At 39.3% G+C, this 18,478-nt stretch overlaps 1 protein-coding gene across 6 annotated transcripts in view; it reads left to right on the forward strand.

Moving 5' to 3' along the window:
* The window catches only part of LOC116053759 (Kv channel-interacting protein 2), a 98,239-nt gene that overhangs the window by 72,984 nt on the left and 6,777 nt on the right, over nt 1-18,478 (forward strand). Inside the window, exons 1-2 of one of the 6 annotated variants that reach the window (XM_035992105.1) lie at nt 17,533-17,950; nt 18,304-18,380. The exons of 4 other annotated variants lie outside the window; for them this stretch is intronic. In XM_035992105.1, coding sequence (XP_035847998.1) covers nt 17,931-17,950; nt 18,304-18,380 — 97 coding nt within the window. In that variant the 5' untranslated portion in view covers nt 17,533-17,930. Of the gene's footprint in view, nt 1-12,374; nt 12,948-17,532; nt 17,951-18,303; nt 18,381-18,478 lie in introns of those variants that run through there. One more of the 6 variants, XM_031304928.2, reaches the window with a different exon arrangement.

Below are 18,478 nucleotides of genomic sequence, written 5' to 3' on the forward strand. Positions count from 1 at the left end.
TCTGGTAGATTCTTCTTAATGCTACACTATAAGAGACAATCTCCATTCCTGATGCACCTGCTGGACTGCACCCAGTGCTCAAGGTGTGCCAACAGCTCTGTCATCTCAAATTCCCCTTGGAAAACTACAGTGTATGCTACAGCGCTCTGCATACACATGCATGCACACACAAACGAACACACACACACACACACTGGAGGCTGTTTATACTCCCATTACACTACAGTTTGCATCAGTCTTCACTATTCTGACCAATCTTTATGGAAAATGACAGATTTGTGTGTGTGTGTGTGTGTGTGTGTGTGTGTGTGTGTGTGTGTGTGTGTGTGTGTGTGTGTGTGTGTGTGTGTGTGTGCGTGCACGTGTCAACTCCTCCCTGAGTACTGAGAGCTACTTAGGAACTTAGTCTGAGTAATACAGTGGTTATGCCATCTGGACTATCTGCAGAATCATGTGCTCACTAGATGGCTTCTAATCAATGCACAATCTATATAAGAGCATGTGATATACACTCGATATACACATGCCTACTTGAGTATGTATGCTATGTTCATGTATAAAGCAACTTATATATCCCATATATTTTCAATTTGCTGGTGATACCATAATGTTATTAGTCATGTGATCTATTTTGACCATGTGTTCCTGTGTGAAACTGACACACCTTCATTTATACACATTTGTAATCTGTCCCCTTTCATATTAATCCTTTGCCGAGCCAGCTTCATTCCTCCGTTAGACACAGATTCTCTCGTTCGGCTTGACCTTTCTACTTTAATAGTGGAGTCTTGTGTTGGCTGCTTGTATGGCGGTGTGTCTTTCATTTACTTCTCTCTCAGGATATTGATCTACAGACTTGAGTTGACTTGACAGCAGTTAGTAGTTATGCTGCACTTACATGCTCCTCAGATGGTCCCATTTCCAGAGTTGGGAAGTCGTTCTTCCGACTTCGGTGTGTTCATTAGCTTTAAGTCGTAATGTGGAAAAAACATGGACGCTACATAGAAAATGTGTTGTATTGTATTGCTCAGAGCATTTAAACAACATGTAAATACCTGTTTGCAGTATTTATTTCCAGTTTGAAGCTTTATATTAGTGATTTTGTTGAGTGAGACTTGTTGCTGCACCAGTAATGTTACATTACCTAAAAACATATTGCTTTACCTGACTTGTTATCAGGGTAAATACTAGCCTAATAAAAAACGTTTCTAACTAATCTAGGTCACTCTACGTGGACAGCAACTAACGGTTACAACCTAATACCATATTACAAAAAACGTGAGGAAAAAAATGTATATATGCAATACATGAATTCATTAAAAAAATTCTTACCATTAACCCAACATTTACTTTTGTCCATGTTACTGCGTAATATGACGCCAACTCGGGAAGTTGTGTACCAGAAATGTTGCAGACTTTCTGAGTTGTTTATTGACTTGAGGGGGCATTCACATGAATCTTCCTAGTCAGGAACTCATTTTTCAGATTACACCACACGAATGCTGGTTGTATGTACTTTTACGGAAACCCTTTCCCCCTTTACCTTGGCATGACAAAAAAAAAATTTGCAATGGTAGTTGAAATATGAGTCTCTCTTTTGTGAAGCCGACCTTCCACCAATGTCAGTTTTGTACGAGACAAAAATATAGATAAAATATGAATTGAGGTTGAAATGCCTTCTCATTTCCCTCTAGCCAGTAAGTCATTTTCTGGTGAGACAGAGCGAGACAAGTAAACTAAGGAAACTGTGAAACTCCCATTACTTTAATGAGCTGTGTTGCTGACCTTACGCTGATTAAACACATACATACACACATATGTGCATACATTTGTGTTCTCTAAAGAAAGTGAAAGAGGGAGAAAAAGAGAAAGAGCTGGATATGTGTGAAGAAGATGCATACAGTATGTGTGAGGTGCACTCTGGTCTGGAAGTTTACAAGGCTCTGATAGATTTAAAGCCAATGGCTAATGGCTGGAGTGTGTTCTTTAGAAGTTTATAAGGTGGAAATTGTACAATGGGATGTTCAGAGCTGGATGGCCTGACAAAAGAGTTTCTAACAACACTGTGGTTTCCTCCACATTTCTCTTGTTCTAAAAACATTTACTGGATAGAATTAGTTGACTTTGACTTACTCAAGATGCAAAAGAAATCTCTGTCTGTCAGTAATAGATACAGTATGCATTTTATTTTCTCCCACCTGTCCCTGGGATTTACTTGTTGCTGTCTCTAAGTGGATATTTGTGCGACTACATAGGAACTTTCTAGATGCCTAAATTTAAACACTCCAGACATGTTTTAAAGTATGTAGAAAATACTCTGTTTTGGTTCATATTTAGTTTAACATGGTTTTACCATAAAAAATAAAAATAAAACTCTGAAAAGAGGCTCGAAGCACATCCACTCTTTTCTTCCTCATTGGGAATTTCATGGCCGCCCTGCCCTCCATGCTCGTGCTCACACTAGTTTGAGACTATTTGGCTGACAACATTCTAGGGTTGACTGGTAAAAAAGCAGCACACATCAAGATGGCTAGAAACATCGAAGAGATTCAGACATAGGCCTACATGTACATGTTTGAGCCTCACTTGGACCATATGCACCACAACCTTTTTCAGCCTTTGATTTTAGAATAAATTGCTGGCACTGAGCTTAATGGGGTCCTGAAGGTCAGGGACTTGTTCCAGTGCTGTTTCATCACTTCTCTAAAGGTCTTTGATATTTAATGTATCTCCTTGCCTTCATAGCAGATGTGAGCCATGTGCCAAATCAGCTTGTAGAATCTACTTTTCACAGTTTTACTTTGCTCCTTCTGTTTCATTCATCAGTTCACTGGAAATTAGATAATTTGTTTTAGAGTCCTGTGGACGACCCGGGGAGAAATCCAGGGATCTGGACTCCAGGATATTGCAAGAGGGCATTGGTTTATACAGAATATTAACATTCTGTAATTATACAATTTTATATTTTTGTATCAGTTAACTTAGAGAAGAGTCCCGCACACTGACCATTACGCAAGCAATAATTTATTTAGAAAAATACAACGTTTCAGGTAAATCAGGTAAATTCACACATTCACCTCAACCATAGCCTTAAATAGCCTTAAATAAACCAGGACCTGGTTAGTCAACCAAACTATTTAAGGCTATGGTTGAGGCTAAGCTTTTGATCTGCTACTTTTGATCATATCTTACGTACCTGCCCGACAAAAGAGGTGTGCAAAAAAGCTTTCTTATGTTGTATCAGTTAACAAAATCATTTTCAACTCGTCTGCCTACAGCTTCTTTATTGTAGAGATTAAAGCGTAACTCTCGTCAAAATGCAACCTAAGGTCTTTTTGTGAATGTATCCGAGTCAAACTTTTGTTTAAAAGCATATTTAGGATGGAATCGCCACTTTTAAGATTTACCGTATTTTCGTTTTTCGGTCAAATGGCCTTTTGAATGGGAGTGCTAGGGGCACTTTTATGCTAGCCTCAAAATAGCTATTTTTAAAACACTAAGAAGGCTCGACACAACATGAAACTTTGCTCGAAGGGGGCTCTACACCTTAACAAAAGCATTGACAACATTGTTTGTGTACCCAGAGTTTACTAAAAAGAAAGGTTTTGAAGAACTCACCGTAGGTCTTGTTATTTCCGGCCGCTACCACCACGGCAGTCAAAACGAGTCGATATCCGAATGCGAATGAACGGACTCCATATGAGGCTCCTTTTTCAACTACGAGGTCAATATTGTTTTTCAATAATGACAAAACAAGAATTAATCCGTGCATTTATATGGAACTAAGCTTTAGGAGCTTTCCATCTTTACTCTCCTCCCTGTTATGTTGCATTCGGAAATCGATTGTTTTTGACTGATAAAATGGCTGCGGCCGGAAACAACAAGACCTACGGTGAGTTGTTCAAAACCTTTCTTTTTAGTAAACTCTGGGTACACAAACAATGTCGTCAATGCTTTCGTTAAGTGTAGAGCCCCTGGTGATACTTCGAGCAAAGTTTCATGTTGTGAATGATATAAAAATAGCTATTTTGAGGCTAGCATAAAAGTGCCCCTAGGACTCCCATTCAAAAGGCCATGTGACCGAAAAACGAGAATACGGTAAATCTTAAAAGTGTCGCTTCCGTCCTAGATATGCTTTTAAACGAAAGTTTGACTCAGGTATATTCACAAAAAGACCCTAGGTTGCATTTTGGTGAGAGTTACGCTTTAAGTAATGAAATAAAGAACATAATAAAGCTAATTTACCTTCACCTTCTGTGCAACTTGTTGATCATAAAGACATAGTGGTTATTACTCCACCATTAAGCTACGTAGAGCACAGACTGTCATGATAAATCCAGTGTTTGCCAAATGCAGAAATTATATGTGGGGAGATCTTAAATTAATTTGCTCACAACCAATAATAGTTTTGGTTGAGTGCTAGTGGCATGGCTATATGTATGGTAATGTCAGTCTGTCGGTCGTCAATCAGTTTGGTCCAGACTGAAATATCTCGACATCTTATCTTTTTATTTTTTGTGTTTTATTAATGTCATTTTATGTTATTTTATGTTTTTATATTTATTGCTGAGCTGACTTGTTAGTCCATCAAACACATTTCTGTCTGTACCAGCGACCCTGTGTTAACCTACATATGAGCAATACAACTGAAACTTGAACTTGCTCAACAGTTCAAAATTATTTTGAGAATGCAACATGTTATAAAAACAATGTGTGTGTGTGTGTGTGTGTGTGTGTGTGTGTGTGTGTGTGTGTGTGTGTGGTGTGTGGTGTGTGTGTCTGTGTGTCTGTGTGTGCCTTTGATGAACACTTTAGGTTTAGCTCCATAAACAACATCCTTCATCTTTTTGCTGTATACAATATGACTCAGTAAATCATTTTTCCTGCTTAAAAGGTTATTTGGCTATGATCAGCACAGTATGTGTGTGTGTGTGTGGGGGGTGGGGGGGGGAGAGAGAGAGACAGTATGAGGGAGAGGGATAAGTGAAGGTAAATTGCTTAGCGGTCAGCAGAGGACCCATTTGTGTCAAAGCACACACACACTCGCAGAGGCACGTCCATCTACCCTCATTGTAATTGCCCTTCAATAGATAGGTTTGCTAATGGCGTATGCAGTGTGTGTGTGTGTGTGTGTGTGTGTGTGTGTGTGTGTGTTTGCAGCCAATTTAGAGTCTGAAGGGGTCTGAGGACTATTGCATCAAATCTGATGATATTCTGTCAGTCCCCTATAGTAGAGTCTCAACCTCAAAACAAATAAAAAATGTCTGAATCTGAAGCTTATGATTTGTACAAAAATGTGTTATTTAGGGTTTTCATCTACCAGCCATGAAGTCATGATTCTAATCTGTTGGGGTATGTTGAAAGAAAGGCATGCAGGTACTGTATCTTCTATCAGTGGTTTGGACAACAAGTATCTTATAAACATTAAAAAAAACTGAAGTGAGTGTGGAGGAGACTGCCCTTGTCCTTGTCTGGGGCTCTTTCTGTCTCTGCCCCTCTGATGGCTAGCCCGCTAGAAGATGAGAGCCTGGGACACAGGAGGAACAGACGGGATATTTAATACACAACTCTCTCTATCCTCCATCCGCCATGCCCCTCTCTCTATATTTGTCTCTCTCCCCACTCTTCTCTCGCTGTCTGTGTGTGTGTGTGTGTGTGTGTGTGTGTGTGTGTGAGAATGAGACACTATTTGTATGACAGGTGCTCTATGGATAAAAGAACATAAGTTGTTTACGCTCCGCTGCTCTTCCTCTGACACACGTCTGCAGAAAGATGATAACATTGAGACTAAACTAATGAATTCACACACACGCAGACGTGTCCTTAAAAATATCCCTAGCTAACTTATTAGAGTTTCGAAAATTTGCGTTACCACAGCTAAGCCTTGTGTCTGAAGACCTTTTCCCATATGCAGCTTAACACGTAAATGTTCTGGCTGTTTGTAATGTCACACTCGTATGCAATGCTTCAGCAATTTTCAGCAATATTACATAAACTATTCTGGGGAATATCTGGGATCAAAAGCAGCATTATTCCCAAAAAAAGCCTGATCTGAATCAAGTAATGCTTTTTAGAAAACAAGTCGAAATCTGAGCTTGTCACATTTAAAAACAATTGATACAGTCAAGAAAAATATGCAAAATGTCTTTGCATATACTGTAGTTTTATATACCAGCCTAAAGGAAATATCACAAAAGAGACTGCACTTTTAATAGAAGCTATAAATAAACCTGAATATTGCCTGAGAACACACATTTCCCACCATCTTTGATCAATGCAACAGTTTTTTCTTCTTCCATATGTTACAGTTGCTGGTCTCCTCCACCATGTGTTCTTTTTTCCCTTTCGCTTTAAGGTGGACATATTGTGCTTTTTCGTATTTTCTGTCACATCTACAATGTTATAATGTCCGATTTTCATGTTAAATGTAGCCAAAACAACATTCAAATAATGAGGTAATTGTATTTTAGAGAAATCCCCTTCAGCTAAAACGTTCAGATTTCCAAATGTTATGAACGCTCTGGTTTCAGAGGGTGAATACAGGTGCAGCAGCAATGGGCAGTATGAGAGTGAGTAGTAAGTATTTTTTAACATTAAAGCATGTAAACGTGTTCTAGTACAAACACAAAATACAAGTATTATCCTGAATATGCTATATAATAGTTGCCCTTTAAATGTATTATTTGTTTGCGCTTCTTAGGTTGGACTTTGCTTTTATCCTTGTTTATTAATTGTGTAGGGAGATCATGGTTGTGATACTGTTGATCCACTGTTCATACATTCAGCTCTGCTGTTCACACAAAGGCATTTGACCTATTGATAAAAATAAGGATGTAGGTTTTCAAAATGTAACATGTGCACAGCACAACTATGTCGACCCATAAATATGTAACCAGTAGGCACAAGCAAACCATCGTGGTTTTGTGTGTTTGTGAATTGAGAAATTTATCCTGAAATGAATTGACTTATAACTCAACTTCCCCTAATTTTCATTCTGATTCCTGGCTAACTCTCACTCTCTCTCACTCACTCACTCACTCACACACACGCGCACACACACACACACACACACACACACACACACACACACACAGTACTAACACAGTACTAACACCCTTGCAGCAGGATTCAGAATAAAACATGTATGTTGGCTATTCACCTTGTTTTACAACACAATGGGGTAGCTACAGGCTGCTGTCAGTCTGCCATTGATTTATCTGCCAGTTTCATCTTCATTCATGGCTGGATCCCAATACATGTTAGTCACTGCTGGTGGCTGGTTGAGTTTTACGTAAGTTCAATGTTTCACTGTCTTTTGTTCCAACATAGCAATGTCTTGTGTGGCTGGAAATGGGGTTAGTTTGCTCTGTTGCCGTGACAGTAATTGGTTTTAGTGGTCTTTTTAGAAACAAATCTTAAAACAACTGAAATCAAACCTTCAGCGAACTGAGATTTACACCCTTTTAGCTGCTGCAAAGTTGTTGTTTTTTCTGCACTATCGACCCATTCAGGATGTTTACCTGATATGGCTCCTGGAAGGAAACAGCCGAGCAGAGTGTTTATGATTTTTTGGAGATAAGTTTAGAGCATTGTTGTGAGCGATGCAAAGCCAATTTAGATTGACTGCTTCACACCACTCAAAAACATGCATTTAAAAAAAAAAAGCTGCAGCTGAGTGCCATAAATGGAGCTTCAAGGCATAAGGGCTTTAATGCTGTTTGGTCTGCTTTAGTTTTGATGTGACATATTGTCATAAATAGCAAACAGTGTCACTATACCTTTTAGTATTGTGTGGATGTTTGCGTGAGTGTGTTGGAAATTGTTAATGGCTTGTGATCTTTCATTACCCTCCCACTGTTTGTCTGTTCTCTGGAGAAGAATGTAAATAGACAATAAGAAAAAGAAAGAGAAAACAGCTGGAGGGGAACAGCACTGTTCAATACAGGGTGTCTTACCTTGCACTGCCCTCTTCTGGTGTAAAAGTTAAGATCTGCAATGTGTGTTTGGTAAGGTCAGAGGTTTTCAGCCAGTGTTTGTCTGGCAAAAAAAACATGTTGTGTCACGTTGAGTGTTGGAAACCACTTGCAGGTCAGACTTTATTAATTTATGTTATCCAATTATTGAGAAAAAGAAAGAAAGAAAAGCTAATGTTTAATCATTTACAACTGAAATTTTAAACTACTGAAAGAAAAATGACAATCAATGTTTATTTTCAACTGGAAGGTTATCAAGATCATTGTGCTTGGCTTATCTTCTGTAACAGAAATCTATAAAAATGATTAATCATGGTTATAAATAGTAGTAAATCCTTGATTAAATAGCAATGCTTCACACATTCACCCCTTCAAACCACCTAAATCTGTTTCGCTCCATCAACTTTCACATAAACTTGTTTCAGACACATGACCATATAGAATGACTACAGCATATTATTATTATATTATCTAATTCTCAGTATAGATGCTGCTCATGTATAATCCACTGCACCCTGTTAACTCATAAGAGAAAACCTCTCTGATCCCTCCATCTCACCTGATTGTGTGCACTTGCTAAAGAAAACATGTGCATTAGAAGCTCTCTGTAGTTTATGCTGAAATGACTCAGCCTCAGTTGAATTAATCTGTTTTTGTTCCACATTGCAGTATTAAAAATATCCTTAAAAGCTAATGATCTATGCAAATGGGTCTCTTCTTTCACTTATCTAATTGGAAACACACTAGCCAATTTTGAGCACCATTTGTCAATGACCTCCTCTGTGTCTCCTTCGCTGCACGCATACACACACTCACACATAGACACACACTCCCTCTTCTCTCCCTCTTAGACATTTTAATCAGTTTTGAGAGGAATAATTGCCCAGGTAGACATCTAAATATGGAGGTATTTCAATTACTGTGTGTCTGGCTTCAGGCAAAATATTCCTCACAGAGACTAATCAACTAAGACTGATTAACCGTGTATGTGTGTGTGTGTGTGTGTGTGTGTGTGTGTGTGTGTGTGTGTGTGTGTGTGTGCGTGTGTGTGTGTGTGTGTGTGTGTGTGTGTGCGTGTGTGTTTGTTACTTGTCAACATCTACTGTAGATTAGCATTCATATCATCTCTTCGGATGCATTACAGCTGTCGCTTTCCTTATGTACTCCGGCGTAAACAGTTTTGTCTCAAATAAGCTCCTGTGGTTCATCTGTGATTTTTCACCCTAGAGGAACCTCACTGCCCTTACAAGACTTTTTGAGGTGATGTCAAGGGGGAAGAACAAATGCCTGAGGAACTTTTCTGGAAGCTGTTTTTTTTCACCATTGGCTTGCTAATTATATCTCACACACACTCTCCCTTTCAAAGCAAATGGAGCAACATTTCTGCTCAGTTGGACACAACTACACCACAGAGCTCGTATCTGATTAGCATTGAAGTGACAGCTGTCAGGTGAAGAGCTTGATGTGTGTGCATGTTTGCTGTTATGAATGTGTTTGACTTTTATATCTAAAGAAACTTTCCCGTGTTACAGATTTGGTGATTAGTAATTCAAAAGACGTGTAGACACTAAATTTGGTTGATTGTTACTTGTGCTAACGGCATGGCTCTCAGGATGGCAATGTCGATTTGTCGGGTCGTCTGTCGGTCGTTGGCTACTGGACGGATTGACATTAAATATTCATGATCCCCACAGAATGTATCCTTATAACTCTCATGGACCCCTGACTTTTCCTCTAGCGCCACCATGAGGTTAATGTGTATGGTTTTGAGTGAAATGTCTCCACAGTTATTGGATAGATTGCCATGAAATGTCTTACCCTCAGGATGAATTGTAAACACTTTGGTGACCCTTCAATTTTTCATGTATAGCCATCATTAGGTCAAAATCTGTGACCAAATACCTGCAAAACTAATGTAATTCCCATCAGCCTCAGCTGCACGTTGTGTTTAATGTTAATTAGCTAAAGTTAGCATGCTAACACCCTAAAATAAGATAAACATGGTCAATACATCAACATGTTAGGGTCATCATTGTGAGCACATTGGCACGCAGACATTAGCATTTAGCTCAAAGTTATAGAATCTTGTTTAGACATGGAGATTATGTAATTGTTATTTCAAAAGCATGCCTATATTTCAGTTTGAAACAGCTCCTTACAGATTGGCATTAAAATGCTGTTGAATCAACCGTTATGTAATCTAGATTCAGCCCGCAGCGGTTTTACAGCAAGTCACCAAATCAATGCATGCAGGGATACCACAGTGCAGCAGTGAAGTCAGCTAAAATTTACGTTGCCATTTTTAGAAGCACCCGCAACAACAGTAACAAGTTCAAAGTCATGTCTGAGTTCAACTTAAAGGGGAGACATTTTGTTTATTTGCAATATATTGATCTTACATTTCTGCCTTGGTATATGGCAGATGTCCTAATGCTTTATGTAAGCAATAATGACAGATAGGAGCGACCAGCCTTGATCTCTCACACATTCATCCTTGATTTGATACTCCGACTGCAGTGTTTGATAATTTACTGGCCTGAATATGTCACTGTATTTAGGAATTCATGCAAAATAGGGTAATGCTTTGTGTACATTATAACTCTACGTAGATGACCAATTGTGAAGTAATTTACATTTAATGACCGTTTTTCTCAATTATGTTCTCTTTAGTCATCTCAATTTATGTGATCAAAGATCCTTTTGTAATAATGGCTGATCCTTCAGTGCCATTAGAAGCCCTAAGGTCTCCCTTATTGTACTTGATGCTCTCAACTGCCACAGTCACATTAAATGACAGTGATCGATGGTTGCACACTTCGAGCGTCCATGCTTCAAACATGAATTTAAACTCATTGCTTGTTATTTTCTTTACTGTACCAAAGAGCACGAGTCTGCCTCTGATTAAATGTAGTGTTGTTCAGTCTCACAAGGCTGCTCTAAGATGTGGGGTCCCTGAGGCTCAGCAGCTATACTGTAGCTCTATGTCTCATTTTGACTCTCAGAATCATTAATCACACGGTAGACAGATCAAGCCCTCCGTAAACCTCTCTCTCCCACTGCTTCCCTTTTACCCTCCTCTCCATCTCCTGGTTGTTTTTTTGTCTGGCACAGAGAGACAGCACATATACAGTATGAAGACAAAATTAGGTTTTTAAAGCGTTAGGGATTAAATATTCCCTCATCTCCCCTCTCAGTTTCCAATAGAGCATTTACTTCCAGTTTTGATAACAGGGGATGCTATTGAACATGCAATGAAGATGAAAGTGATGAAACACTTTGAAGCCAAGAGCTGTCACTTGCGACTTTTGCTAGCCATTTCTTTTTTAGGCATGCACTGATCTAACTTTTTCTTTCCCAACACCAATTCCAGACACAAGACAATAACCAAATACGGCATACAACATATAATTATGTTTGAGTGACAAAGTCCTCTAGCACCTGTGGTAACTTTGAATCCTGTCCATTTGGAGAAAAGGAGGACGTTTTTTGACGTTTTCATAGTCACATAGAGGGAGGAGGTCACTGATATCTTAACAAAACGTCGGACTGTGACTCACAAGACCATTGTTCTCTTCCCATTTCCAACTCAACATTATGTTTGAGGGTTCAAAAGTCCTGTCTTATTTACTGTTATGCCATCTTTAAGGTCTAAATCAGTCATTCACATGACCTCCTCGGGTATGTTAAAAACATATGGGAAGTCTAGAAAAATCTCCATGCCAACCAAAATTCATCAACATGGTCCCATTCTTTTAAATCCTTTTCTTTTTTCAGTTTTTCAGTTCCAGTTCTAGGATGTCAGTGTGCCAGATGTGACATCAATATATCTAAACTGAAATATTCCCCATTGCGCTGGATTGCGTATGCAATACATATTATAGCCAGATTTCCTCTCCAGGCTGTGTGTTTGTGTGTGCACGTGTGTTGTCTTTACACTCAGGAGAGATTGCCACATCTGTGAGTTTGTCGCCAGTAGCCGCTGGGTCAGATGCTTTGCCTCTCTGTCATCACAGTCTCCATCCTCCCTACTGTTAGTCTTTCTCTGCTTCTTCTTCTCCTAATTTGGTCCTTCATTTTGCCCCTGCTACCTCTTTTTGAATTGTTTTTTTATTTGTTCCTTGCTATACCCTTGGTTGCTGTCATTTCCTCCTTTAATCATTCCACTGTGTCCCTCCTTTCCCCGTCTCTCTACCTATCTCATCTCCCAATTCATTCTTCTCATCTGTCTTTTCTATGACCCCCCTCTGTTTCCTCTCTTAACCTACAAGTAGTACTCCTCCATCCTTTTCCCTACCTCCTTTTCTCCTCTCCCTCCTCTGCCCTCCCCTTCACTCAGTCCCATCACTGACCCAATTAACCATGGGAAGGGACAACGCAGGAGGAGAGTGACGGAGGTAGGGCGAAAAAGAGAGAGAGAGGGAGGACAGGCAGAGACTGGAGGGAGTTTGAGAGTCAGTGGCTAAAAAAGCAGAGAGAGTCATAAAACAATTGCTGCCAACCTGCCAGGACACACACAGTGAATTTTCCGAACTTCACCTGGAACTTAAACAACCTTCGACAGCCTCTGAGGCATCGGGGGTGGAGCAGCAAGTCGACATTCCTGCTGCCATGCACTTACTGTTCTCAATGAAGAAACAAGGAGAATAACAATCTACCTTCAATGAAGAAAGCGGGCGGGGAGGCATGCAGAGTTAGGATGAAGGCGGCATATAGCGGGAGGCTGAGAGGAGAGACTGAAGAGACGAAGGTGGTGCATTCCTGGTTGGAGCTGAGGGGGGGGAAGTGGTAGCCCCAGGGCAAGGGAAAGATTTTTGTTGACAGAAACAGAGAGAGAGAGGAAGGAGGAAAGGATGCATCTGTTCTTCCAAGAAACATGGGAGGTGGAGGGACTGCAGACCGTGGGCATCCTACTGGTGGTCTGCAGCTCCCTCAAACTGATGCACTTTCTGGGGCTTATCGACATTTCCACGGCAGGTAAGGAAAATGGTAAGTGAGTGAGAGAGAGGCGCCAAGTGAGAAGTCAAAATGATGAATTTGGGGAGGGGATGTTAGGAGGAAAACACTCAGCTGGAAAGGGGGGGGTGTCTATGTCTACACACAGTATGTGTTTGTGTGCGTTTGTTAGGATTAAACAAAAGTAAGTTGGCCTAATTTCTCAACTGAATAGCTGTCATGTTTGTCAGACCTATTTATGTGTGTGTGTGTGTGTGTGTGTGTGTGTGTGTGTGTGTGTGTGTGTGTGTGTGTGTGTGTGTGTGTGTGGCTTTGTCTGATACTGAAATACTAAAGTACATAGGGTGTGTCCATACCTTTGTAACTCACATATAAGTGCATAATGTTAAAACTGATTATTTTGACTGCATTTATGACACAAAACAGATTCATAACGACAAAAGAAATACATGTGAATGCCAAATTCATGTCCAAAACACATCTTAATGTAGGCCCATGGATACTGGGAACCTCTGAAATTCATAATTCAATACTTTACTTCCTACAGATAAATGATTTCTTTTATCAATCATGGATTTTACTTGTCCCTTTTGAGGATGTGCTTTTGATGTTTTTGCTTAAAGGGGCACCCAATATTATACATCAAGATGAGTTTGCTCGTTGTGAAGAGTTGTACAATACTGTATCCTACATTTCCCATAATGCATCATGTTAATGTTTTTGGAGCTTGAGCCATATGCTGGAGCTATATTAATGGCTAAAAAGCAGGATATCTCTGGTTTCATTGATTCTGAGAATTATTTTATTGTTTGCCTCTTGTGAGTCCCCCAAATGTATGGAAGTGCAATACTAAATAGATGGAATACAGTTAAGACTAAAGATAGACAGGAGAAGTGGAAGGAGATGAATGACATTAGGTAAAGGTCCCAGGCCTCATTTGAAAACACAGACAAACAAAGAACCAAATGATCCAGCAGGATGTCTATATGTTCTAATTTTATCTTGATATTTGTGAAAACTGCACCGTTTTAAAAATTGCAGTCCTAACTCTCTCATCACTAGGTGTAAGGAGAGTCTAGAGATCATCGCTGAAAGGTTTAATGTTGGATCTGCAGTATACTGTATTACTGTAATATGTGTGCTGCCTTCACTTTAGTTGATAGTTTCTCTGTGTCTTTAGAAAATCCTCATGAGTTTAACATGGAGCTTTGCCAAATGGAAATTGCCAAATATGTGTTGCCATTGAACTAAAAATAGAGCTGTATTTCTTATTTCCAGAAGAGTTGTGATGGTTTGTCAGTGTACCCTGGGGGAAACCATTGAAATTGCACAATCACAACAGGGACGTGCAAAGTAAGATAGTCTTGATGCCACACAACAGCTGAAGAACACAGACAGTTGCTTTTCTCCCTGCCTGATGAGGAATAGACAGTTTTTATTTTTTTTGCCTACTCAGGCCAAAATGAAAGAATTCCTGGTCTCATTGTCAGTGCCACTCAAAAAACAATTTTAACTTCAAAGGCTGGAGAACAAATTGATCATGTTCCTTCAATAGTGTAATGTGTGCAGTCACCTATTGTTTTCAACAAAGGACTGTTTTAACCACATTATTCTGTATCCCTCTGTTTTACTAACTTCCATATTAAGTAAGTACTCTATCTTTCTATATTCTACGTTGATAGTATGCTTTGAAACATCTATGAAATAGAAAGAACAGCAGTTTGGTTTTTAAGATAGGTAGATATAATAGATGATGTGGGGCATGTTGTATAATGGGACCTTAAAGAGATGTGCTTGTGCCCAAGTGATTGAACATCTCTATTCCAAGACAAACTTGGCCAAGACAGCTGGAGCACATTTACTCAAAGACATCACAAATCAAGATGTTTCATCACTGGAAAGGAAAAAAACTACAGAGAAATAGAAACTACAGAGGAGATGGAGAAAGGGCTGTGAGACAGAGAGAGAGGAAAGGGTATCTCAGTCCTAAAACAAGCATATCTAAGCATTGACAGTTTTCGGTTACACTTGAAGGTATCTACATATGTGACATGAGTGACATGACGCTGTCATGAACGTGTCATAAACATTATAAACAAGTCATAAACGTTTATGACGTAACGCTTCTGTCAGTAAGTGTCAATCGGTTTTTGTCATAACAAGTTAGGGTTAGAGTTAGGGTTAGGGTTCATGTGTTCATGACAGTGTCATGTCACTCTTATTTAGATACCTTCAAGTAAAGTGTTACCCAGTTTTCAGTAGATTCAGCTTTCATGGTCCTTACAAGTATTTCAAGCTGAGTGATGCAGAGGAAGTAGGAAGTTTTATTGATTTATTTACACTAGTGCTGTCAAACGATTAAAATATTTAATCGCGATTAATCGCATTAATGTCATAGTTAACTCGCAATTAATCGCACATTTTTATCTAGTCTAAATGTCTAGATTTCTTTTTGTCCAATTTTTTTTTCTCATTTTAATGCTCTTATCAACATGGAAAAGTGGATCAGGTTGCTTTGTGATTTGTTGCCTGGCTTTGACGAGGGGGCGGAGAATTCGCATCAGCTGTGTGCTTGGCCATCAAGTGGTATTTCAGACTGGACGTGCTGCGATGATAGCTCAATTCACAACGACAAAACTGAGCTTAAATAAACTTTCCATTCAGAACATTATTCTGTATCCCTCTGTTTTACTAACTTCCATATTAAGTAAGTACTCTATCTTTCTATATTCTACGTTGATAGTATGCTTTGAAACATCTATGAAATAGAAAGAACAGCAGTTTGGTTTTTAAGATAGGTAGATATAATAGATGATGTGGGGCATGTTGTATAATGGGACCTTAAAGAGATGTGCTTGTGCCCAAGTGATTGAACATCTCTATTCCAAGACAATTCACAACGACAAAACTGAGCTTAAATAAACTTTCCATTCAGAATCTTATTGGCATCCATTTCGGCGTCTCGCGCTCGCCATCCACTCAAAACGTAACATTAGCCTACCACTCTTTGGCTGGCTCGCAAGCCCAAACGAGTGTGTGCGGCGTGCCTGTTGTTTTGTTTCCGGTCTAGCTAGATCGGGTGTGGTGTTGTAGTTTTTCTAACATTACTAGTTGTTACAACAGCATGTGAAAAAAACTACAAAGTTTGCTATGCCAAACAGAACGTTAATCTCGCGATAAAAAAATTGACGCCGTTAAAATGGGTTTGGTTAACGCCGTTAATAACGCGTTTAACTGACAGCACTAATTTACACTTATCTCTATCAAGGCCTTCAGAAAAATCAGTAGAAATTAAATTTAGTCTGCTGACATCCAGAGACAACAATTACTAGCATTAAAGATTTAATGTAAACTGACATTTTTAATGATATGCAAGAGACTTTCCAAACTTTAGATATACCTGTTAGCAGTGTTGGGCAAGTTACTTTTAAAAATTTAAAAAAAATTAGTTACAGTTACTAGTTACTTCTTTCAAAAAGTAACTAAATTAGTTACTCAGTTACAAATTATGAAAGTAACTAGTTACTTCAGAAAGTAACTATTGCGTTACTTTCAAGTACATTTTTAAATTTTTAAATGCTCAAATGTGACCCTACCTCCACCCCTCTTTAATGGAACTTAAAATACATGTTAATTATTTATGATAAATCTGAATATTATAATGAAATGGACACTTAATACAGTACATTATTAACAGAAACAATGTACACAAATCTAAACTATTTTAATGTTGCTGTGGGACAAAGTGAGACTAGCCTCCAATCAAATGCCATGTATGTAGATATTCTGTTTATATAGTGGATCGATACCAATAACACAACACCTCAACAGGCCACAACTGGGCAACATTAAATTATGCTTGTTAAGCACTATACCAAAAATAAATAACAAATATATATTCTCTTTGTAGTGCAAATAATGTAAGTGGCCTAATGTTTATACTCGTGCGCTGGTGTGTGCGTCGAGCCGGCATGTGCATGTGTGTGTGTGTGTGTGTGTGTGTGTGTGTGTGTGTGTGTGTGTGTGTGTGTGTGTGTGTGTGTGTGGAGTAGATGATAGAGCGAGGGAGAAGTGAGAGAGTGACGGAAAACCTAACGGCGAGCGCAGCGCATGCCGCGTACAATGTGAAACGGCCTTAACGCGCCACATTTTTTGGCAGTAACGGCGTTATTAAGATGGTAAGAGTAATCAATTAGATTACTCGTTACTGAAAAAAAGTAACGCCGTTATTTATAACGCCGTTATTCCCATCACTGCCTGTTAGATATACCGTTAGCACTGTGTAGCAAGTACCTTTATTCAAGTATTTTGTGTAGGTACCGTTTTAAGGTATTTTGACTTTACTAGTGTTTCCATTTTTGTTTGCTACTTTTTTCTTTAACTTCACTGAATCTTGCAAATTGAAATCTTGAAAATATAACTCTACTACATTTATTTGACTGCTGTTAATAAGCTTTAATATGATGCATTGTTATGCTGTAAATTGAAGTAACAACTAACAATTAAACTAGCAATAGTGTATAAAGTTACAATTAGTTGATGAAAATAATCCTACCCCAAGGTCCATTTAGTAGCTGTTCTGGAGCTTTCGATCGTATCAAATGATCTTCCTCTGCAGATGGAGTTGACAGATGGTCTATGTATTTGATATTAATTTCCGTGTTGTGGGCAGCTGTTGGGTCCATATGGAAAGAGAATATGTACTTAAACACACACAGACCCTGGGGCAGAGGGCTGGGCCTGTGCTTGGCGACTGGATGTATTAATCTGGTATCCATTGGACAAATGTGCTCTGCCTGTTCTGGCTCCAAATGATGCAAGAGCCACAGGTCAGGAGAGGCCATAGTGCTTGAGGCTCCATAGGGCAGAGAGACAAAAGGTTGACACATCACAGAGGCTAGATAGTCAGTGGAGGGACTGTGGTTCTATTGGTTTTCACCCCATCATGGCCTTCATCCCTCAGACCACTGGGGTCCTGATAGAAGGGGTGAGGGGACTGTTACCATGGAAACTAAGAGGCAAGAGTAACTACGCAGGGTCATGTGTGTGAATGTGTTTTACTTCCTCTATCTGATTTGAATTATCATTCTGTGAAACTCGCCAAAATAGGCATCATGAAGTGTGCTTGCTTTGAGATGAACTGGTACTATGGTGGTATATGTGATGGGCTCTGTTTGAGGTGGTTTTGCAGTACATCTGTCTGGCAAATTATATTTTACTATGAAGTGAAATTAAATCCTTAAGCCGATTGTGAATTAAAACTGTTGATGTTTGACTTGTGTTTTAAATTGAGACTCTCCGCTGATTTTTCGTACAGTTTGCTGAATGTGGCATTGTGATATAAGAGCCAGCCTGATTAGGGAAACTGTGTTTCTAGGGGTCACGCTGTGCTGCTGTTGTGTGGTATAATCTACTGTTCGAAGTGGTACTCGTGGTCTCCCATCGCTAAACCAGGTCAGCAGGCAATTGTCAATTTGACTTAAGGGCATGAAGCAGTCCGTTGTTGCATCTGTTTGTTGCATGGAGTGTGTTTTGGGTTTTTGTAGGCATGT

The sequence above is a fragment of the Sander lucioperca genome, chromosome 15 (assembly GCF_008315115.2).
Source record: "Sander lucioperca isolate FBNREF2018 chromosome 15, SLUC_FBN_1.2, whole genome shotgun sequence".
In the NCBI taxonomy this organism is placed as follows: Eukaryota; Metazoa; Chordata; class Actinopteri; order Perciformes; family Percidae; genus Sander; species Sander lucioperca.